The following is a 24,461-nucleotide window of genomic DNA, read 5'->3' as shown; positions in this document are numbered from 1 at the left end:
CCCCTAAAGCTGACCAGGATTAACCCCTACCTCCAGGCATGTTCACTTTTAACTAAGCTGTTATTAATGCACAAGGGAAGAGAGGCACAAAGCAGTCACAGTTGTGTTTTTGAAGAGGATGAGCTGCCACATATGCTTGCCATATTTTCCCATTGGTTTTGGTTGTCCAAATATGCTTTTGATCATGAAGGGGTATCTTGGGACTCCTGTTGTCAACTCAAAACATCTTCCTGTGTACCAAAAAAAATAGAAACTAGAAAACATTTTAGGGCTTTTAGTTAACCTGACAGTACATAAGCCATGATCAATGAGGAAGGAGCAGCTTTATTCAGTAAGCTGTGTCAAACGCATGCTTGTTTATTACATGTGGGCTATGTCCCGACTGCTACGTTTCCCTGTTCCCTCTGGGAAGACTCATGCTTTAAATCCATATCTCTCTGCCACCGCAGGGAAAAGTGTTTATCTCCAAGATGAGGTTTCTAAAGGGCAGCTATTTCTATCATGAAGAAACACACAGTCTGAACTCAAGAATCATGGCCCAGAGGCAGGATGCGGGAGGACACCGGCATGGTGCTACATGGCAGTGACAGGCTGGCATGAAGAGAGCTTATGACATGGAACTCTGTGGCAGACACAGATGGGGTTATCTGAGGACCCTCAATGAAGATTTATCCATGAACAACAATCCTGCACCTCTGAAAGCTTAAAAGGAAACATTTCACAATCTATGTCACAAGCAAAATCACTTAGCAGGATGTTTCATTTCTGTCAGGGAATTCTTTCATCTCAATCTCATCATCTCACTGCTCTCCTGGGCTGCAGTCAAGCAGGAATCAAAGTGATACCTGGCTAGGAAACTTCTCGTAGCCTCCCTTGCAGTAGAAAGTGCAGTCCTCAATGTGCAGGAGGGGGAGAACTTTGAGGTAGAACCCGATGAAGCCTGACATGAATACTAACCCAAAGGGTAAAGCACATTCACAGAGTAAAGATCAGACAACTTCCAGCACAGGCAGCATGCTCTGCCTGTGGTTTCCTACGGAATGGGAGAATAGGGGGAAAGGACATTTTTTCAGTTCCTGGCTCAGATTGCTGCAGCCAGTAATATTCTTGCTGCTGAGTTCCATGTAGCCAAATAGGGTATGCTGGTGTATGTTCACATGTAAATGCCACTCCTGAGACTGCAAAGTATGTTTGATGAAAGATGCTACATCAGCGCTAGAAGTTATTTATAGACAAATCCGAAACCAAAGCCCTGGATCTGCACATTCCCAATCTCCAGGGAAGTTCAGGTCAAATCTGAACTTTGTTGTCTTAGGCACGCAGAAATCTAATCAACCACATCTGCAGCCAGTGTCAAGTTTTTGTCAATGCAGGACAAAAATGCCCAGAGCCTTGGCTCCAGGACCACTTTTGTTTATCTGATCTCCTTCGAGAGCCTGGCCCTGCTTTTTGCGTAAGAAGCAGATGGAGGAACGAAAAAGAACGAAGGCCACAAAACCATTTTGTGTGAGTATTGTCTTACCAGTCTGGGGAGCAGAGTGAGAGAAAGGCAGGCTCTTTGTCAGAGCCCCTGACTCCACGAGGGAGGAGCACATCTCAAAGCAAAGGATTATGTGCTCCCATTAGCAGCACAGCCAGAGCTGGAGCTGCCAAGAAGGGAGGCAATGCCTGCCTCAGCCACCACGCAGCTCCTATCTGACTTCACATGGCTACCACACCTCCAAAAATCAGTGCCTGCCATTGTGGAGATGAGGTTCACACGGGTTCAGGGGACTGCATGTGTGCAACGACCAGCCCCCTTTCCCATTGCACGCAGGACTGTGGTTGCCATGCTGGGCAGACTGAGTGCATAGCACAGCTCAGCAGCTCTGCAGCACCCTTGATTACCCATAATTGCAGCCTGATGGACTTGGAGATTTTTGTGGCCTACCACTGCTGACCTTCTTGCCTGTCTTATGTTTCCATGAGCCCCGCTCCCCCTCCAGCCCCAATCCTCAGTGGGCTCCAAGAGATACAGAGGAAGCATTAGAAGCAGGGAGGGAAGAGAAAACTAGTTTCAGAGATAGTGAGGGAGAAGGTGATCTTAAGATCCAGTCTTGCATTCTTCAGGCAAGACTCCTAAAACAGTAGTCGTGTTTGATACCTGCTGACTCCAGGCTCCATAGGTAAAGGATTTGCCATAGTATTTCTCTTTGCTAAAGTCTTAAGCTCTAACGTCTTGTTGTGGGTGGCTTCTACTTTGTTTCTATGCATTAGACAACTTTTCAAGACAGCAGCTGTAAGTTCAGACCCTGCCCCATGTGCCAATCAATGTTTGAGCACTGACTCCAGTAAAATTTACTCAGCGTTTCTATCCTGCTACCTGAGATATGAAAGGGTTTCCAACAAACGATGGCTTACCTTTGAATTAATTAGGCAAACACTGAAATTCGCAGGCTAGAAACTGAAAACTGAGACACATAACATACCATTGTCTCTAGTCAAATAATGAGTGGGTAGCAACTCGAGGATAGGAATTCTGACAGCCCAACTCTACTTTCTCCTCCTGACCATTAGGTGGCTGAACTGATCACAAAGGAAGTACAGACAAAGCTTATCCCTTCTTAAAATGATCCTGCAATGGAATTTTCTGTAGTGTTTAACCAGTAAGCACTTTTATTGTTGATTTTGAATCCATTAAGACTACATTATGTTGGATTATAACACTTTGGCTACATCTCCCACATTTGCGTGCAGGCATTACATTTGCAAAGTTTTCTCAGAAAAATGGAGCAGGCGCATAAAACGTAAAAAGATTATAGGATTATAATGTGGAAGCAGCATGTCAGTTACAGAACTTTGTACCACATGTACCAGGAACGAACGCACACACCCATGTAAAATTTCTCTGTCCCCCCAAAATCTAACTGCTTCCTCTGTCCCTCACCTCCATGCCCCAGCTATCAGCCCACATCCCCACTGTTTCAGAAAACACTTATCTTCTTCTAAAAAAAGTTTAGTACAGTACATGTTTTTCCCTTAAAAACTAGAACATTTTTCTTCTCTACCCCCTCCCCCCAAAAAACCTGTAAAAACTATCACAACCTACGCATCTGTTCAAGCACTGTTATATGTTAGGAGTCTATTGCATTATTCAAAAGTATCAGATCAGTAACAAACTTCTAAACAAACTAGGATGACCCAAAAATTCCCCTTCCCTAAAAACTACAGAGAACTGAAAATGCTATACTGCATTGTCACACTTGCATGCATGTATCCTGAGCCACCTGTATTTATTCACCTTAAGCCCCTTTTAATAAATAACTGTCCAGCAGTAACATCCAGAAGTGTGCTGTCTCCTCCAAATTAAACTCTATATTTACAGAAGTAGGGCTGTTTTCTCAGTGAAATGTGTTTTTCTAAAAAAAAAAAAACAAAAACAAAATGAAATAACAACAATAAAACCAACATACAAATAAAGAGAAAAAGCATATTACTGATCATGTTGTCTAAAGACCAGCAGGAGTAAAAAGCATTAGGAGCACCAGGTGCACATGCATTTGAACTGGTACAGTTCAGGAAATATGTCATTCATTGTTATGCTCACTCATTCAGATGAGGAGCTGATTCTTTTCCTTTCTTCCCCCCCTCTCCCCCCCTTTTTTACATTTAGGACTGTCTGCTCTGCAGTCTACTCTCACAGATGGCAATACATGCACTGAGGTTGAAAGATGGCCATAAATATGCTTTGATCAACGTGGTTCTGTATCAGCTTTAAACACACGGGGTTTCCATCCCTGCTGCTTTGTGCCTTGTGTCATGTCACATCTGTGTTGTTAGCCAAAGATCCTCCTAATCCACATTTTTCTCTTGGATTTGGGGAAGCATTAGATATCCACTTTTTGCAAGTTTTGGATGATGCTATATGCTGGAAAATACAGGACAATCATCCCACATGAGAACATTTCTTACCATTTCTTAGCATTTACTATAATCAAAACCGACATACAAGCATACAATAACAAACTTTGAAATATCAGGCCAGCTGGAGGGATTTTTGTCCATTTATTTTGAGCCAGGTCGCAGCTGATAGACACCACTATTACTGCCTTGATTTCAGCTGGCCTATTCTGATTTGATTTGCTCCAAGTAAGTTTCAAGCTCAATAGTGAAGTAGCAACCGCTTTCTCCTACTGCATTGTTATAGTGTCTGAGATCACTGCAAATGGGCACATTTCTACACAGCTAACAGGCCCTTCTGTAGCCAGTGTAGCATATTCACTGCCCCCCACTTTTGCAAAGGCAATTCAGTTCAAGTTCACTTTTTCTTCTTCCCACTTTACTGGCAAACTAAACCTGCAGCACTCCTATTGCAGAGGCTGCAGCCAAAACATGAGTTACACACCAAATGCTTGATTTTATATAGTGAAAATGCTGGAAACTCCATTTACGCTGAATCTAATTTTCAAATTGATGGTGCTTTATCATATAGAGATCTCATCACCTGGAAGCGCAAACCACTCCTATTCTCGCTGCACTTGACAGGGATGCAGAAACTGTTAGTATCTGTTATCTCTCCAAGACTGGCTTTGGAGACTGCAAAAAACAGGCATGTTGGATATGTTACTGCAAGAAGCCCTCCCTAAGCCAACAACTCCATTTTTACTGGAAGTAAGTCAAGTTCTACCAACATTAACAAATACAAATCAGTACAAATCTGCAACAAACTCTACTGACCGCCCTCAAGATCTGTACAGGTGCAAGACAATACAAATTCTGGCTTCCAGGCTTTTTCATTAGCTAAAGCTTACTCCTGTGACTGTGTGTCACACTGGCTGCAAAAGGCCTTTCCATTCATAGCAGTGCTACTCTTCAAGCAATTTTTGTAAAGGAAGAAAAACCAAACAAAACCCAACACAGCTCCCACACACAAACACAGACACACGCATACACATGCACACACACTTCTTTCTCCTCCAAACAGAAATCCATTCTTATGAACCAAATTATGCAGACCCCATTCAAGTGACTAAAAAGAATGAGGAGAGGGTTGAGTATACCCCACTTCTCCTTTCTGATTACAATGAAGTCACAGGTCTGCAAGGTACTGGGCATAAGGATGTTCCTCTCGACCTGCAGGACATTTTAATGCATGCAGAAATGCTTTGCTGGCTTAGACCTGAATTAGGAACAGCTCCAAGGCCAGCAGGCACCTATGACTATGATGCCACTACTTGCACCAATATATATGAGGTAAGAGCATAACTCAAGAGCAGAGCAGTGCAAGAGGAGAAAGAGGCTCTGTGGTTCTTCTGAGTTTATCTTTGACAGCCTCAGCTGCATACGCATGGCATGTCACAGTGATCAGCATAGACTGATGAGAGCTTGGTATGGTGTTCTGCAAGTGGGACTTCCACTGGAAACAGTAAGCCTGATCTCTCTTTGTACCAGTGCAATTTTATATGCCTGTAACAACCGCATGAAGAGGCCTAAAATCTGGAGTAACTGCATGATACTGTTAGTGTTTTATCTTAGACTTATGTGCCAGTAACTACTGTGATGTGCTACACACCCCCACCTACACACAGATGGAGAGATAGGTATATGCTGTTTCATAATGCAACATAAACATTATTTCTACAACTATCCTAATAACACAGCCAGTGCCAAAGCAAACCGCATAGGAATTTGCAGCCACCCTCTCCAATATGATAGGTAGTGGCAAAAAAAAAGCAAGCTCAGGTGTTATTTTGATTCACTAGGGAATGACCTGGGCACAACCCATTCAGGTATTGCTCAGTGAACACTATTCATGGGCTGTCCCACAATCCCGCGTCATAAATTCCCACCTCTGTGTGGGTGCTCCCATCACTTTCTGGTGACGCATAGAATGGAGGTCAGAGGTGAGCAGTCACACTGTTTGGGAAGTACTCTAGCCAAACAATATATAAAACAGGGATAAAAGCTCATGCTGACACTTCACGCCATGCCTCTCGACCACAGGTAGACTGCAAGGTTACATTTAGTGGGATCTGGGCTGTCTAAAGAGAGAGCTACTTATAGAGGAATTCATATTTTAATCACAAGAGGATCCAGTTCTGCTTGGCAGTAAGATCAAGAGAAAATTTATCCAATTGAATAGTACTGGAATCCCTCAATGCTGCTGATAAAAATAATACATGCTGTTTGGATATTACAGCATTCATGCTCAAATTGCATGAATGTTGGCTCCATTTTAAAATTTGTTTTCTGTAAATAAAAACTAAACACCTGGCCAAAATGTTTTTTCAAAATTCCTCTGAACTTCGGACAAATCTGAACCTTGTCCATCAGTGGCTATCCCATGCAACCGAGCCTAAACATACGCAGAGATGGCAGGTTCAAACCCAATTTTCTCAGCAGGAAAAGATATCCCTCTTGCATGCTAGATTACTGTTGCTTGATTATTGGCACATAGTCTCATTTTACCTCATTATGGTTACAGCCTTCTTATAAACTTCCATGGAAATTCCACCTGCAGAACCATTGTATCTTTACAATTATTGTTCCATATTATCATCTGGATGACGTATTGTTGGGGAAAAGAAAGCAAATTTCTCAATGAACTATGTTTAACCAACTTGCAGGTGGCAGCTATCAAAACAGCTGATGCACATGTACCGGCTAAAGTTATTAATGAATGATTTGAAATACCAAGCCAGACAAATGTCATATGTAAATAGATCTTCAACTGTATACATATAAAAGCTGCTACTGTATCTAGATGATCACTTTGGTTTGTTTCTATATCCCATAGCTCTGAATCTATCCACTGAATGTTTACTCAGCACATGTGGTATAAATATATTCATACACTAAAATTGACACTTGGCAATTTTTCCTCCTTTTTTTTTTTTTTTGATTTTTTCTTCTTTTTTTGCTGACCAGCAACAAATTCTGATATCTTTAACTGTAAACCGATACTCAATAAATATGCTGTGTTCAGCAAAGAGACATGTTTTGTCAATCAGCGTTTTGCTGCACTCTAAGCCATGGGCTGTGGTGGTGGGCGTGAAGGAGGAGGTCCAGGAGGCACTCGGGATGGGGGTGGTCCAGGAGGTGGCTGCCTGGAAGGAGGCTGCAGAGACACAGGAGGAGAATGATTCCTTGGAGCATTGTTGAGAGGAACCTCCTCACGCTGTGGCAGCTTCGGCGGTGGGCTGTAAGGGGCAGAGGTTCCATCTGATTTCACTCGAGTGAAGTTCATGCATCTTCCCTGAAGGTAAAGAAGAATTCATTATTCATAAAACGCAGGTGTTTTGACTCCGCAGAAGCTAGCCAAAGGGACTACAAGCAGAGGGGCTGGACTCACATAGAGATCTTCATCCAGTATCATTCACTGGGTCCTAAACATGACATTCAGACCATACTATAATAAAGATCAGCACCAGAAACTAATGCTTCCAGGAACCGTGGTGGAACTGTGTCTGACAACAGTCATACCTGCCTTGGTGAGATCTCTGACTAGCAAAGCTGTGCTTGACAATAACCTCATAGTAGACACAGGATTATACCAGAGGAACAACCTTAGCAAAGACACCATCTGTAGCTTTCCTTTTCACAGTGATGTTAACCTAGCTGCTGTCCATGCTTTGAACAGTGCACTGGGATAGTACATCTGTCTTCTGTGCTCCAGTGTGTATTTGGCTTCCCTCACTAAAACCAACAAGGTGTGGGACTTGCACAAACAGTTTTCCAATGAGTGTGTTTTCAGAATATATGTGGAATGCAGGCAGGCAGAACCTGATGGGAGAACTGTGGGTGGATATTTTAAAACAGGAGTAGCTTGGGTTTGAAAAAACACCAAGCACTGGGAATGTCCTAGTCAATTAGGTGGTAAATGCAAATCTGTCAGGGTTTCCTTTAGCCAAAGGAAAGCTTAGCATAGGTTACAACTAACCAAGTCCAGACAGGAAGAAAGACAGACCCAAAAGACCACCTAAGCTTTTCCTGTGGGGAGCAGCCAAAGGCTCCCAGGCACTTCAAAACTTACATGGCAACCTCAGACACCAAGACCTCTACTGTCTGCTCTATTATTCATCCCCATGACCCCTGACTTTCGTTACAAACTGCCCCAATATTTTTGTGGAGGATGCATGAAATCCTGCAGACACAACCTTGTGTGAGGAAATGCAACACTTGGCACCACTGTCTCCACCTCCTCACCTATGGAGGTGGGAGGAGATGCTTGTGGAAGAACCCAGCTGTCACAAGCTTGGCGGAAGCCTGCACCTTGAAGTCAAAAGGCCTCTCATTGTCATGTACAAAGACTGAAGATGAAAACTGCCTGAAATGCAGGAGTGACACAGCCAAAACCCCATTTACAGGAGCTGGGATGTGGTTTCCAAATAAGAACTGTGGCCTGGAAAGTACCCATCCTATCAGTGATGAACTCCATCTGCTAGCACTTTCTCCTTTGCGCAGCAAGCCCGTTTTGCTCTGTGTAGCAATCATCTTAATGATGACAACCTCTACAGCTTAGCATAGAGGGAAATGTTACCTCTTTCTGTCTTTTCAGGACAAACACTAACTGGGGGAAAAGGAGAAAAACTGTTTGGTTTGTTTAGAAAATATCTGTCCCAGAAGGCATCTTCCCTCCCTTGTTTTGAAAGACCTGCAGAACCATGATGCGATGACACCAGAGGTTTAGGTTGCACACTGGAATAAACAAACCAAATTCAGCTCAAGGTTATGCCAACATCTCCCAAGCAAAATTCAGGAGAAAGACTCCAGATTTAGAAGAGCTTATCTAAGAGCTAAGCAGCTGTAGACCATGATCCCTACAGCTACAAATGGCTGTGATAACAGGGCAGAACATCAGTGACAGATGGCTGCTAAATCAGTGCTGCCCGACATGACAAAACTCTGAAAATGCTTAGGGAATGGGATGAGTTTCTGTGGCAACCCCACAAATCACAGTTTCCCCTGGAATCCAGGCATAAGCCATCACAGGCGAACCACAACTATCTGTTTTGTTAAGTGACTTGTTCACGAAAGCTATTTCTTTAAAAACAGGGGGATCGCTTAAGTCTGTGGCTTCTCTGAAGAAAGCCAAGTAGTGTATCAGGAGAAGCTTAAATAAGCCCCAGAGAGCTCCGAAAATGATTCCACAAATGTACTGATCTCCAAAGGGTACCACTGTCCCACTTACTTGGATCGGATGGCTCAGGGCTTAAAAAGCTCAGCTGCAGCCAAGAGTTGTTTGAATGGGCATCTTGTTGCCTGTATGTGAGACCTACTCAGTAGTTCTTCATCCTAGCTTTCACCATCACAATTCACCACCACACTTAAACAACAGTATCAAAAAGTAGGATAAAATCCTCTTTCTAAAAATCCAGGCTTGTTACAGTACATTTTAGTTATGAACCAGGTGCAAGACAATACTATACTGGGGCCAGAGCCTTGCATGGAAGCAAACAGCAAAAGTCAAGGTCTTGGTCATTTTTGTAACAAAGATAAACCATTGGATCAGTAAAACCAAGTCAATACTTTACATCATCACAGAACTTCAGTCCTCACCAGCACTGAAGCGAGCAGCCACCCTTGTCAGCTATTTGTCTTCTGTTGTGCTCCACTGTATTTAGAGCACACTTGGAAATTCAGCAATATTTACTGCCATACAATGAATGTCAGAAATATATTTAATAGCTGTACTGCAAATACATTTAGAAATATCAAGGCTGAGTTTTCTTAAAGTTATGAATTTAGAACAGCTAAATAATCACCCAGAAGAAAAAAAAAAGGAAGTCAGAGGTATTCAGATTAAATGCACCCTATGGGGAGAGAAAAAACTAAGGACAATCTCCCTCATAGTAATAGCAAAGCTACAAACCCAACACTAGTGCTTTTGTTTACAAGCCTTTCCTGCCTCTCTGTTGTGTCTCTTTCCCAAACATCAATTCCAAATATATTCATAGTCTATAATCAAAGGGGATCCCATAAATCTGTTTGCATTACTTTCACTTCAGCTGAAGTGATAGGCGACGTCAAACTGCTGCCAGTTTCTGCCACACTCACTGATTTGTCAGACAGATGGGTAATTTAAAGGCCATGCGCCGCATTGTGTCATGAAAAATACGGTTGGGTTGGGAGAGTCTGACAGATAGAGGCTTGGATGATCGATGTATGTATTGTGACACTTCCTCACAAAAGAGTATTGGCGTTAGCCTACAATCTCATATATCAAAGACTTCTAGTGAACACTGGAGGAAATCCTCTTGAGTACTTCAAGCAGCCATTGATAAAATGAGGCCAAATCCTTAGCCAGTGTAAGTATTAACAGATGAAAGGGAAAGGGAGGAGCAATTGGTAATAGATTGTAAATTGCAGTTTGGACTTATCAAGCATATTTCATCAAAGGATTTCTAGGTTGAAGAATTAAGTCCTCCGCTCATCACACTTCCCCAGTAACACAGGTATTCTACCTAACATGCACATCCCTCTGGGGTTAGTTTATAAAAAAAAAAATATGATGTTTTGCAAAGAAATATGCTAACCACAGGATTTTTAATATTCTGTGTCTGAAAGGACTAAGTAATTTTCTCTCCCAAGGCATATAAAGGCTTTCAAATCATAGAGAACATGGACAGAAATCAGGCACACTCACTTATGCTCTCCTTGCACAGGAGATTAACAGGGATTAAGAGCTACTTCCACTTTAATAGTGGTAATAGCAGATATTTTTTCCAGAAGCATGGTATACACTGTTTTAAGGAAGGTGTCAGACTTGCAAGGTGTGCTAATACCAGGATGATCTCAGGCACAACAGCTGTCAGTAGCTGCTGTATTGTTTTCTAGGAAGCAGATGATCTGTGTAAATCCAGTTTTGTCTGGTTTCAGCCCTGCTCCCAGTACAGCATCCATCAGATGGTGCGACCCGCACCGTGTACTGTCATTCACGCACTAACTGAAGGTCAGCATTGTGCCATATGGAGTTACGCCCTTACTTCAGCTCACATCTGCACAGTATTCCTAATGCACAATTATTTTGCCTCCCCATATGTCCATCTACTTGTTAGGCTCTTGTTATGCTGCTTGCCAAATTGGCTTTCAGAAAGTACAAATACTGAAGAAGCAGGATCTGCTCTTGTCCCGACTCCAGCTTTTATCCCAGTGTAACAATCATATGTGGAATTCAGGCACTTTGCACTTCTAGGCAATGCCTCCTAGACCACCTAAGATGTGTTTTTGTGTGTGGTTTAAAGAGGGGGAAGGAAGGGAGGAACCTCTTGAAAGCCACTGCATCATGTTTCTGGGCTACTTTCATCATAATTCTCAGTACATCACCCCCCAGTGCTTGTTCCCCCAAATTTTTTGCTACTACTCAGCATGTTTTCAATGGAAAGGAACTACTGTTGAAAGAATCCAGGCAATTCAAAGAGCGTCCTGGGAAAGTCTCTTCATCATGATACTAAGAGCACTTCAGCAAAAAAGAACTTAAAAAATCACCCCATCTACCAGTAGCTGTCCCTTTTCTCTGTTCAATTTAATACGAGTGTTTATTCAACAAAAAACAAATCCAGTTTGTGTACACAAAAGTATGTCTGCTTCTTATTTTTAGCTGCATTAGCTGACCTAATAAAAGATATAATTTCTTTACAAATGATTTTTGCTTGTTACAAATTTTGCTTGAGTTTTAATTCACTCCTGGTTTTATTTATAGTCTCAGTACCGTAATTCTGAGTAGCAGAGGGAGGTATTGGACTGAGGAGTTGGATTCTCTTAAATGTCTACTGCAATTTCTTTGGCTTTGACTTTGCAAGAATATGATACATAGCTTTACATTTTAGAATGGATTAAATAAAATCATTCCTATAAAGTCTGAGATTAGCAATCCAAAACACCAGGCCACCAAATTAAAAAAATAAAGTAGCTACCCTTACATCTAGGATACTGGAATGTGAAATGAACATAATTTAGTTGGGCTCAAATAAGTAGTCACCTTTGTCCCCAATTTTGTTTATGGATGTCACTGAGATGACGCTGCCAGCTTGCAATGGATGTGGTCCATCAGCATGTAGCTTTACTTCCTAAATATCTACCAATAGTGCAGTGTAAGGGTGGAGCTCTAAAACTCAAAAGAATATATCCAGGTTTCTGCTCTTGTTACAAAACCACAAGAGCGAGCATCTACAAAAAGCCAGAATCATTTTAGCTAAGTGAAGGTTTTGATCCACACACCCAGAAACCAATGGGATAAATACCTTTAAGATCAGTGACTTTTGCAAAAATTTAACCTTGGAAAAATTAGAGGACAGGGTAATCTCTGTGCTCTAACAAAGAACAAAAGTGTTGTAGCAGAAACACCTACATTGAGTATCCTAAAACAGCAACATCATGGGGAAACTTGTTTAGCAAAGGTATTTATGAATGGCATAGATTGTGGATACATTAATTTTATAAAGAAAGAGCTGAATTGAGGTGGTACAGAGTTCCCACTATTCGAGTTCCCTGGGCAAGCATCAGGATTAGCAGCTGGCTCCTCATGAACCAGTATCTATGAGCATCAGCCTTTGCCAAAAGCTTCCTCACACTGCCCTGCTTCATGCTGACTGTGCACTGAACATGTCATGGCTCATTAAAACCTTCATGGATTTCCTGGGAATTGCACTGATTACCCTGCAGCATACAGGCTAGAAATTAGTAAACTGCTGAAAAAGTTTGTCACATAAAACCTAAGCCTGCCTGGTTTACAGGCATGTTCAAGTAACTTTCACCAACTCCTCTTACATTTGGGACTCAGATACTGGTTTTGTGTTGAAAAAGAAAGTACTGGAAACATCAGAGATTCCCATATCAGCAGTTCAGAGGCTGATCATGATTTTGGGTCAATAAATATATATCCTATAATTAATTTATAGTTATATTGATCATATTAATTTGAATCATCACTGTTAATTATGTGGTTATTGCATTATTCATTATAAATGAATTTATTAGGTTGTATTTTTATATGTAGCCATTTAAAGTTATTAGGTCTCAAACCAAAACATTAAATATCATCAACATAAAAGATTTGTTTGCATGAGAATCTGACTCTTCAAGTATCTGCCAGTTTAATAAGTCCTTTCCTGTCAATAACAATTTTCTGGGGATCTATTTGGCAGCTCAGCACTGATGCCTAAAATGATGATAACCTGAAACTATGACGAGGTAAGGAAAAATTGGGTTGGCTGAAGTGTGGAGGATTTCAAAAGTAAGGTCCAGTAAAGTGGCAGTGTCCCAAGAAGGAGAATATAATTATTATTTTCTTTAGTGCTGCTTTTAAAAAGGAGAATTAGTTCAGCCTGTTCTTTATCCGGTGTATTATCTGGCCTCTTTCTAAGTAAACTCATTACTTCTGCTCCTTCCATCTGTGATGGAGTTATCGGAGGGGAAGGAAATCACTGCATTGCGGATTGTGAATCACTCATATGGTAATAGCCAGGACCCTATAATGACCTTAGGTACATCAGATAAAAAAAAATTACAAAATGATGAATACAAATGCACACGGACGACCCAAGCAGCAGCAGCAAACTCTGTTTACTGTGCAGCATAAGTGAGGTGATGCTGCAAGAGGTGTAACTTACTGAGCTCACTCAGTGTGCTTCACACAGCAGGGGAATTAAATTGAACTTTAAGATGTGGGAGGTAACACAACTTTAAACAGGACACATGCCCTGAACCAGGGAGGAGCAGTGATATTTAAGAGGAGCTGAGACACATGCAGATCCTTCACACAGTCCCTAAGACACTTACTTGCAAATTTTATGCCTTTTCTCTTACATTTTAGCAACTAAACAAACCCAGCCATAACCCAGTCACCGGCTCACTGATGCAGCACCAGGGAGACACAGCACAGAAAGCTCATCTCTGCTTCAGAAACTATGAGGCCCAAGTCACAAATGAGAAGATAGCATGTTCCCTGCATACAGGCTGGGAGCAGATCACAGGGTGACAGCTAAGCCATGGTTTGGGTTAAAATCTGTTGGCTTAGCCAAGGCATGGCCCATGCTGCTGCCCAGAAAGGTGAGAGATGAGATGCCTGAGACCCTCTCACAGAGACAAAGGGGAACCAGCCTTGCTTTGCAAAAGGGCTAGGAGAAGAAATACTTCAGAAGCCATATGCCCACAGACATGTCCCACTGGCCATGGGAGCAAATACCTGAGAAAGTAGGATTTATGGAGTAGGGAAGGAAGGAAGAGAGCACAGGAATTCTATTTACACCAAGTGTGTGATAAACCTGTCCTCCAGGAACAAAGGGAGCAAGGCTGCCAGGGCAAACTTGATCACAGGCCCATGGCATTCACCACACACAAAAGCAGCAATAAAAGTCATCTTTTGGTTCACTTGCTGGCCAAGTGAAAAGTCAACAACAACCAAAAACCTTTCAGGTAAAAGAAATATGTCAAAATAAGTTTCACTTGGGCTTGAAACATATGTTGTCCAATTCAAAACATCTTTTCTTTGAGTTTTGTACAGAAAAGGTGTTTAAAAACAAATATTGAAAACATTGAGGCTTTTTCAAGGGTATTATTTCCACTTCAGCTAATTCCACAAACATGCAAAAATATTTACAGACTATCCAAAAAAGCAGTTTTTAGTAAAACCAAAGAGAGTCATGTGGAAAATGGTGTCCAGATTTACTAGGGAATAAAGACAGGACCTGTTTTACAGTAAGATTAATAGCTGCAGTATTCCAGATTACTATAGCTTCTTTAATCAGGATACAGATAGCTGAATACAATCAGCACTGACAGGTTCTCAAGACACACACATCAACAGACACTACTTCCCAGTTCACAGTCCCAGCTGTGCATGGCACTGCTTGAAACTAGGAATGAGTCCTCTGGGAGCAGTCTATTCAGTTTGAAAACTAGTGCAGGAAGACACTGAAGAGAAGTGGACTACTTCTAATTTACCCTTGGAGGAACAAACCAATAATGAGGAATCTGAGAGCAATAGCTCAGCCAGGGTAGCTGGGCTTTTAAGCTAGGACCATGACTTTTCACCAAAATAAACTTTGTGCTGAACATATCCCCACCATCCAGCTCTCACATACCTGATACCACTTTTCCACCTTATGCATACAAGGCAAGTGACATGGACACATGGAGAACCCATCCCAGTACTGAAGACAGGTATATTCAAATAATTTGCATCACTCCATTCAGCAGGGAGCTGCATATTGTTTCCAGCCCTGTCTTAGCAGGAAAATGCAGCAATTTGCTACAGACACCTCCTGAAAGAATGGCCAGAGTCACAAGATATCTTACAGGAATGCACAAAACATCACGTCTTGGACCTTGCTGAGGTTGTGGCTGAAGTAACGCACAGTGCAGATCCATACCAAAGCCTGTTGATTCTGAGCCCTAAAAGAACTGAAGCGGTAAAGGGAACAGAAAAGGATAACACTGGACATCAAAATTAAGGCCTATCAGGTGTACTTTATACTCAATTACCAATCTTAAAGTACAGTCACGCCAGACCAAGTCCCACCCAAACCTGAAAGGAATGTCTTAACCTAAGTCTGCACTCAAAACACATGATTTACTCCCTTCCTCTTTTTTGACAGCTTTTATGGATGAGGCTTCCAGACTGGAGGAAGTGAGGAGTGCCACTGTCAGGTCATGTCATCTACCCAAGGTTATGCAGAAGCTTTGGGTCAAAAATCCCAATATTTACAAGTTCAAGACTCGTGACTCAGATCCCTTGTTTTAACCACAGCACCACATATTTCCCCACTTAAATGCTGACCAGACTAGAGGGTGGTTCAAGAAAAAAAAACGATGGTGATTGGTTTGAAAAAGATTTTTCTCTTTCCTTTGGTGTTTTCAGGGAAAAGATCACCTAGAATGGGGATGGCTTTGGAACATAGCAACAACAGCAACAAACATTTAGTGGGTTCAACAGGCTCAGCCTTGAGGTTACTTGCTGGTAGCAGCAAATTAGGCCACAGAGGACCATTACTGGTCTTGGTCAAACTGTAATTAAGTGGTATCGTGTTTTCCAAGGTAAATTATTTGACTGACTCTTCAGAAGCAAGCTGAGATTATGGTGAGCACTGAGGAAGGGCACAATGCTCTTTACCCACCTAGGGTGTAGGATAATGCTGGAGACTCTGAGAGATTTCTGGTGAAAATGGTTATTATTTTCTTTGCCTCTGCCAAAAATGTAAGATTGTGGCCCACCTCACAGACAGGCTGCCTCTTTGTTTGGAGTCTGGAAACAAATACGAGTATCCCCAACCCTTATTTTGGTAACTGGTCCTTAAATGACTCTGCTGCTGCCCAGATCAAACAGGTGGTAAACCCCAAATTCCCAGGTTCCTCTCACTTCTCTCATAAGGACTTTCTTCTCCTGGGATGAGACTCATACAGTTCATTATCAGTGCTGACATATTCTGTACAAAGCACAGAAATCCTCTCCTCCTCCAAAACCTCGTACGCTGGATGGAATAGCTCCTTGGGACAGAGCCACCTTATTCTTTCTAGGAATGAACACACCAGGGAAGCAATTAAAGTACCAAAGTCCTGACATGGAACTCTCCTTCCCATTCCAGGCGTTTCCCCTATTGCAGCTCGACCAGTCCATCAAGTAGCAGCTCTGCATCTTGAAGCCATTTTTTAACATGACCACCTCACTGCCACCTCTCTCACACAAACTGTTACACACCCTGGTATCAACATACCAGAGACAGTGGCCTGTCCCCCAGCAGTAGCAAAAACCCAGGTACACCTCCTCTATTTTCCAAAGGTCTGCTCCACTCAGAGTGCCTGCCTGGCCTTTAGCATTGCAAGAAGGGACGCTGCATATCCTAGTCTTTAAGTTGTCCAAAGATCTTAAAACCACCAGTGTTGCTGAGAGTGCAGAGTGTCTTCTTGTTCCAGAAGCAGTTCCTGTAGGAGACTAAAACTCGCATATAAAACTGGAGGGTATTATTATTAACCTGATGTTTATGTTCAAAACCAGGCTGAATCAAGATGAAGACTTAACAGACATAGTTCATAAACTCTTCAAGTTGTGCAGTATCTTTGTGTTACTTCTACAATGGCAGACTTAATTGTTCATTCTGCATATTGGGAAACAGATTCTTACGTAGTTACTGGAAGTATGTAAGCAGAGTGCTAAGGAAGGCTGGGTAGGTTAATTTCTGGACTGTCACCCAACTCAGGAGACAATGAGGGATGTACAGCTCACAGCAATCCAACTGAAACAAGGTAACATGAGGTTCAGCATTGACCTATGGGCGCTGCCAAGAAACAAACACTGGCTGCAGCACATCTGTTCATTTGTACATGCAAATCAGATCTGAACACACAGTCCTACTAAGCAACTGCATGTTTGTGCACTTGTTTTCTCAAAACAGATGTACCTTCAGTTGTGGGCTTCTTCCTAAGCCCCAGAATAGTCACCCAACTCGAAGTCAGGACTGCATAGCTTAGACACACTATACTCTAAATATTATCACAGAGCATCAATGAAGTGCTGCCTGGAAAATTTCAATAACACCACAAAAGGGCCTATTCCCCCAAGGCAGTCATATCAGTGTTGCAGTTAACCAAGGACTTATCCCAAAGTCACGCTCCCTATTAAAATAGGGAACAGAACAGGTCCTTTACCATAAATATCAAATTAAAATCAAAGTGGTACACACGCTTAGAGACTAGAGAAGAAGCCCCCTGACTACCTAACAGAGTTCATCTATGAAATGTTCAAAGTGCTGTTAGGAACATGGTCTCACCATCCTAGAATTTACTGTTAATCTCATCACTGTGGAACTACAGTAGAACAGAAATGAAGTAACTTTCATCAGCTACAGCCAGGGTCTCTGAATTCACATCTCAGTGTCTTAAACACAAGGCCAAACCTTCTTCATCCTGTTGTGTGCTAAGTGGCACCAGCCCTGGGGTTCTACCCTATCTTAAACAGAGCCTGTTGTGGTTGTTGTTACTGAGCATGCTGAGCATTACTGAGCTCTGCCAATTACTACTTAGACAATTACAACACATCTCCAAGCAAGTGGCACGGAAGCCTATTAAACACCATTACTTGGTCTTGAAAAGAAATGATCAGAATGAGCTCCAAATAACAGTGGTAACTGAGCAGCTAGTGAGGAGTGATATGAGGGTGCTGCCATCCCTGTAGGCTGTATTCAAACTGCTGACCACCTGTAGCTAGCAGCCAGAAAGTAATACCTAGCTGTTAATAATCGATAGGTTTGGTGTCACACCATTCATCTGAGGAGTCCCAGGTGCCTGACAGGACTTAACTAAACCTCACAGCTGTAAGGAAGACAAATAAAGTATTCTCATGATTATTTTGTTGTTGGGAAAACTAAAGCACATAGCTGTTGTGGTCAGCATTAAGAGGAATCACTAAACATTTGAGGGTAATTAGACCTGAGCTTTAACTTCAGCTTAAGAGTGATCACTTTCAAAGGGACACACAGAATAAGGAACACAAGGAATTCCTGTTCTCATTTCAGAGGCCAGTGTTTATAATTCTAGCTGCTGTGCCTTGTTCAAAGTCCCACAGTAACTCAATAGTCAGAACTTGAATGGACCCAGAAGTCCCGGCTTCCAAAATGACAAGCAGCTCATAGTTTGTGAGCTTTTTGACTGCACAGCATCTTTTTACCTTCAGTTTTATGGCAGAAAGAAGGCAAAAAGGGTTTCAGATTTTTTGTGCAACAGCCTGCTTCTAGTCTCCTTCCCAAGGAAAGGGTTTTGCATGTGCAAACCACAGGGTAGTACTGCTAAAGCATTGTTTTTTTCTAAGTCCCATGAGTACAGAAAGGTGATGGTGACAGTAAAACACAGGCTATGTTCTCTGTTGCAGGTAATTTTCAGTGACAAATATGAAATCACTTTCTAAAGATTTAAAGTAAACAGAGCAATTCTGCCTGTGGGGAAAAATGTCATCTCTTTTTCAATGAGGTTTTCAGTAAACCGAGCCTCAGAATTTCCTGTGACAGTATGTGCTGAAACGCAGAATGGAATGGATTTGCTGAAAATGGCAACTAAGCAGACCATTTGAAAGAAGCATCTCACCTTTCTCTTGCACATATTGGGGCTTTTAATGTTTACTTGCTGGTGTTCGTAACATTACCGCTTTTGATCCACGAAGCCAAGGGGAAAAGCTTGAAAGTTCCTTTTTGCAGAGGCTACTGACAATCTGTCCCACCAGCTACTGTGGTTTCTATGAGATACTTCAAGATAGCCAAACATTAATATTTCACAAACTCCAGTCTTCATGGCATCCCCCTGCAAGCTCAGAATCAAGCTCAGGAGGACACCAACACAGTGATGGGAAGTCCTCAAGTCAGCCTGAGCATCCCAAGCAACACACAGCTCACCAGGCCACGTGGCCACTCTGACACGCTTCCTGTTGCTGGATAAGCAGTGTTCCTACCTCAGAGCTGTCAATCCTTTTCTTGGGCCAAAAGAGTGACTGCTGGTCCTGTAAGCCCTGAATTTCTGGGGGAGGAAGGGAAGAATAGCAGCCTTGCTCTAAGGGATCCATCACTGCAGCAGTAGCCCAAATGTCTGTAAAGGCTTCACCTTCATACATTACTGCAAGGAAGAAAGCCCATCACTCCAAAACGGAGCTGCTAGTCCTTTTTCAATTTTTTGTTCCTCTGCTGATGTTTTCTGACAGCTCAGCAAAAAGCCAACCCACAAATAGCTGCCTATCTGCTAATGATGGGGTAGAGCTAACTGTTTATCCCTTGCTGTCCCATCCTAGTGCAACAGAAGCTTCTGCTAGGGGTGACCTGCAGAATTTGAGTGAGCAGGGTCCTGTGACTCTTTACTGAGGTCCTTGTCAAACTAATAACCACTTTCAGCAGCGGTGCAGTGACATGATCTTGAACAGAGACCAAGAGGAGGAGTTTGCAGAGCCAAGCCAAACACCGTGGGCATAGCTCCCAGGAGAAGGGGCATCAGAGCTTGTGCTTGACTGGTTTTCTTTAAATCACAGTTCCAAAAAGCGCCTGTGATTTTCACAGCCAGTCCTATTAGTACAATCCTGCCTAATACTGATGGGTCATCCATCCCAAGATCATATTCTTGGTAAGTCTGTGGAAGAATAAGGCAGGACAGGAAAATCCTCAGTAGCCTCGGCCAGCTTTGCAGGGAGGCCATAACCCCTTGCCACCAGCAGCCCAGTTCCTGTGGTGTGAGAATAACAGAGGAAGGAGGCAATCACAATCCCTCTCTTCAAGATCATTGCCTGTGGATGGCACAGTCTGGAAGAACACCATGCACAGAGGCATGTCAAGCTGTACTTTCATGTCTACCCAACAGTAAACCAAAATCCATTGACTGCTGTCACCATGCTGTGGAAGAGTGACCTTGTCCCTGCCTCACCTGGATCAAACGAAGCAGTGGGTTTGCTCTTGGGACTGCTAGGCTCATCCAGCTCTGCGCAGCCAGAGCTCCAGGCTCTCCACACTGTTCGTCACTCATAGCACTGACTTGATCTCCCCATTCTTCAGGCACAGTGTGTGTATATATGTATGTACACTCATATATACTTATGTGTACATAATGTATATTATACACCCCTTCCCCCCAAAAAAAGCCTAACTTACAAGAATCCAATTCTCCACTGAGAGATTTTTTACTAGAAAAGTAAACCAAACAATAAATAATAACCTTGGTCTTTTCTGTGCTCACTTTTCCCATGAAATACAGGCCTGTGATGTCTTTTTTTAAAACAGCAAAAGGATGTCCAGTCATTTTCTTTTTTTCGTGTTCAATATTCTTCAGCTTTAGTTAATTTCACAGGCCAGGGAACAGAGATGATCCTATTCTTCCACTGAATCTGGCTCAATAGAATTCTTTCCACCCTATTTCCCAGATGTACATTTGATTTTTCTAATGTTCTCGCTGATACAATAATCCTTCAGCTCATTCTGTTTTACATTGCCTCTTTTGAGCCCCTTCTCCTCCCCATAGCAAAGCTGGAAGGCAAGGAACTGAGGATCCCTGTTTGGAGCCAGCCCCCTGCATGTTTCTTGACTGCACAGGCTAACAGAGGCTCTGTTGTACTCTGCACTGATAGAAATGTACCAACCAAGGGAGTGAAAGGCAGAGGATAGATTCATACTAGACAATGCTAGTGCTATCAAAATACAGCTGGGCCTAAAGAGCCTATTCAGAAGCTCCAGATCGTGCTTAAAAAGTAAATAAGGTGTTTTGAGCACAGCTGCTTTGAAAAATGCAGCTTAGTGAAACAGTTAAAACCATTTTACAAAGTAGCACAGGAAGCTGAGTTTGGTCTCTTAGTTTCCTCACGCACCAAAAGAAAAATGGAAGAGACTAAACTTGAAATACTGAAGCTGTATGTTTGGTTAATAACCATACAAGCGTCATAACGGTATTTTACCATAAACCACAGCAGTACAACTTATTTGCCCTAGATGATGCAAATTCAGGATACTTTTAAAGTCCTTTATTAGATGTGAAGGTCACCCAGGAAAACAACCCCACACAAGGGCCTCTGCACTACTCCTACCCTAGAACAGCACTTAGTGGCCCCTGCTGTGACTCTGTAGCCACTTCCCCTTGGGAGCAAAGGTGATGAAATACATGGACTCTGGACAGAGAAGGGCCACAGTGGGGAGAAAGGTGCTGTTGTTTCTGCTCAGTCCTCACGTTTCACAGTGGCACTGCAGAAAGCCAAATCTGAAGGTGCAATAGCCCAAAGCAGCAGGACTCAATTCTTAAAGAGTTTTTCCCTCAGAGTAACAAGACAGATAGAACCATAACAGTGCCAGGCTCTCACAGGGAAATTGTGAGAGCTCTCAGCTAAGCTATCACAAGTGACCCAGGGGCAGCACGCAGACATCTCCATGGCTCTGAAAGGCACATACTTCCTGCTTCCTTCCAGGAAGAATCTACTTCTGACCAGTCTTTGACTAACAGACTTTATCAAGGCAGGAGATACTCTCTGCCTACATATAGGATATGACCAAGAAATATGTCTTTGCACAGAATTTTACAAAAATTTTTTTCTCCATTAACTTTGATGATTTGTTTCTTCATCACCTGCACATGTTTTCCCATGAGTTCATGATTTCTTTTATTATTCACTTAACTCTATTATTAAATCTGAGAAGCATTTTAATGAAGTTGGGTAGGAAGGATAATTACTGTTGTAAAATGACTACTGCATATTGAATACTAAATGAGCAGTCTCAAAGAACCTATCTCCTTTGACTTCAACATGTGTGCCCAGGAAAAAAAAAAAAGGCTAAGAACTAACATGGCTGAAAAGGGTCTCATATATTAGTGTGGCTGGCCAACTTCTTCCTCAGTCTGCTCAGCTCATCACAGTGAAGACATTGCTGTTGACCTTTTGGGGCAATATTTTAAAATAGATGCCACAGCAAACATTTTAGCTCATTTTGAACCTGGAAGGGTGGCTGGAAGGGAAGAGCATTGCTGCTGCTAACAGAGAAGTGACATGCCAGTGTGTTTGCAACACCTTACCTTGTCCCCTGGTTGCGGTCTCATAAGAGAGACTTGATCATAGCCTCGTCGAACCAAAGCCCACAGTGCATCAAGTTTGCCCTGGAATATATATAAAAAAAATAAAAGTAATGTGACCAAGAAATTTTGGAAAACAGCATGAGATTAAACTACAGGGAGTTGATTCAGCCTTTCTGTATTAAACTGTCTGCACAAACATTGCTCCTGTGCCCTTGCCCTCTGTGTATTGCTTATCTGGACAGCCAGAAAAGAGACCTCAGTGGGGTAACATCTACCTAATATGCAGTGGGCCAAATTCAGCCTGCCTCAGTCCTCAGTGAGTCATACTCACTGAGGATGACCATAGCTTAATGTGAACAACTCCCGTAAAACACGCAATTAGACAGGCATTACGTTAACAAAAGGCAGAACCACAGAAGTAATGTGCTGATGAGAGGTGAGCTACAGCATGGATAAACAGCCACAAAACTACCTACCCAGGCAGGCTTTAAAAAAAAAAATAAAATCACAGCTACTTTCCAGACAATAAATTCAAGCACTGTTAAACTCATCTGTGAGCATGGTGGGGAGGGGAGACTTCATCCCACAGAGCACTGGTTTGGGGCATAGCCACAGGTTTCTGGGATGAGCATGGTATGCTGCTCCCTTGGCCTGTGCTAGCCCTTCAGCTTCCTTCTTTGTAAGTGGAGAGAATAGCTCTGTTCTGCCTCCAGGGTTGTGTGAGGATACATACATTAAAAGACAGGGAGACATCAGATACTATAATGATATGGGACAAATGGGTATGAAAGTGTGGGGAGACTGAGCGACTTGCCTAAAATCAGAAACTACGTCTTGCGGCTGAACTAGAGGGAAACAGAGCTGAATCTCAACCAAAGGCCTTCACCACAGTGCAGTCAAAAAAGGGATGGTGCACTTTATGTGATCTTCCTTGTATACTGCCTTGAGACACCATTAAACATCATCTGGCCTTCTTAAGAATTGAGATGTCTGCTGTTACAATCAAGGCGATGCAAAAATGCCTGAAAAGAAGATACGAGCTGAGGGAGGAAAGATGTCTACTCATGCCTTCCAGTTTTCCTCAAAAAGCTATTGCATCACATCGCTAGGTGAAATGCATTTTCCAAGAAATGAGCAAAGGTGATGGTTACTGGCCTTTTTCCTAAATAGGCTCCCTCCAGCTCCACTGTAAGAAAGGCAGCACTAAGGAAGCAGGATGTAGCAACATAAACAACAGAAGAGACTTGGTAAAACTGAGGGGCAGACAAGCTACCTTGATTGGAGTGTACCATTTCCGCTGGGAAGGTGGTTTTCTCACATTGGGCTTCTTCGGCTTGGGTTCCCATGGCTCATACTCCTGTTCTGGCAATTTAATGATAGCATTTTTGGGCTTCTCCAGTTTTGCTCCTTCCTCTGTTGACCCCTTGTCTCCCCATCGCACCTGAAGCCAGGAGAACACACTGTAAGTCGATACTCTTCAGCAGTCTCCACCAGCAGGTGGCTTTCACAGACATTAACCTAGTTCCTATCAGATCACCCAAAGCCACCAGATATGTAGCCCATTTTATGAAGGCACCAAACTTGCACTGTAATCGGAAATGCACATTTAAGAGACAAATAGTCTCACTCAAAAACTGCTTGAACTACTTTCTTTTCCACCACTCAGTAACCTAAGTTGCTGTGGGAATTCACAGCATCCAGGGCAGATTAACCCATTTGCAAGAGCAATCTGAAGCACTCTGCCCAGCTCTACGAGGACACGGGTGTAATATGCTTCCCATTGCCTCATGCAAAAAACAGGCAGCAGCCCCAGCTGAAGGCAGGCAGCCTTTACAGGCAGCATTAAGCAGCTCCTGTTGTTCAGTTCAAATAGTGAAAAAGAGTCATTGGACAAGTATATGAATGGTTTAAGAGTATCAGCCCTCAAATTTGTATGGCTCTTCCAAAGATGACCTTGCAGAGTC

At 42.6% G+C, this 24,461-nt stretch overlaps 1 protein-coding gene across 1 annotated transcript in view; it reads right to left on the bottom strand.

Moving 5' to 3' along the window:
* Positions 1–6,762: 6,762 nt before the first annotated feature.
* ANTXRL (ANTXR like) overlaps positions 6,763–24,461 on the bottom strand; it is a 53,082-nt gene continuing 35,383 nt past the window's right edge. The window contains exons 16-18 of the mRNA XM_080621617.1: positions 23,771–23,938; positions 22,498–22,578; positions 6,763–7,234 (exon numbers count right to left, since the gene is read on the bottom strand). Coding sequence (XP_080477743.1) covers positions 7,004–7,234; positions 22,498–22,578; positions 23,771–23,938 — 480 coding nt within the window. The 3' untranslated portion in view covers positions 6,763–7,003. The remainder of the gene's footprint in view (positions 7,235–22,497; positions 22,579–23,770; positions 23,939–24,461) is intronic.

The sequence above is a fragment of the Psittacula echo genome, assembly GCF_963264785.1.
Source record: "Psittacula echo genome assembly, chromosome: 6".
Lineage (NCBI taxonomy): Eukaryota > Metazoa > Chordata > Aves > Psittaciformes > Psittacidae > Psittacula > Psittacula echo.
The sequence above is the reverse complement of the archived record's forward strand: the minus strand, read 5'-3'. Positions and strand labels throughout refer to the sequence as shown.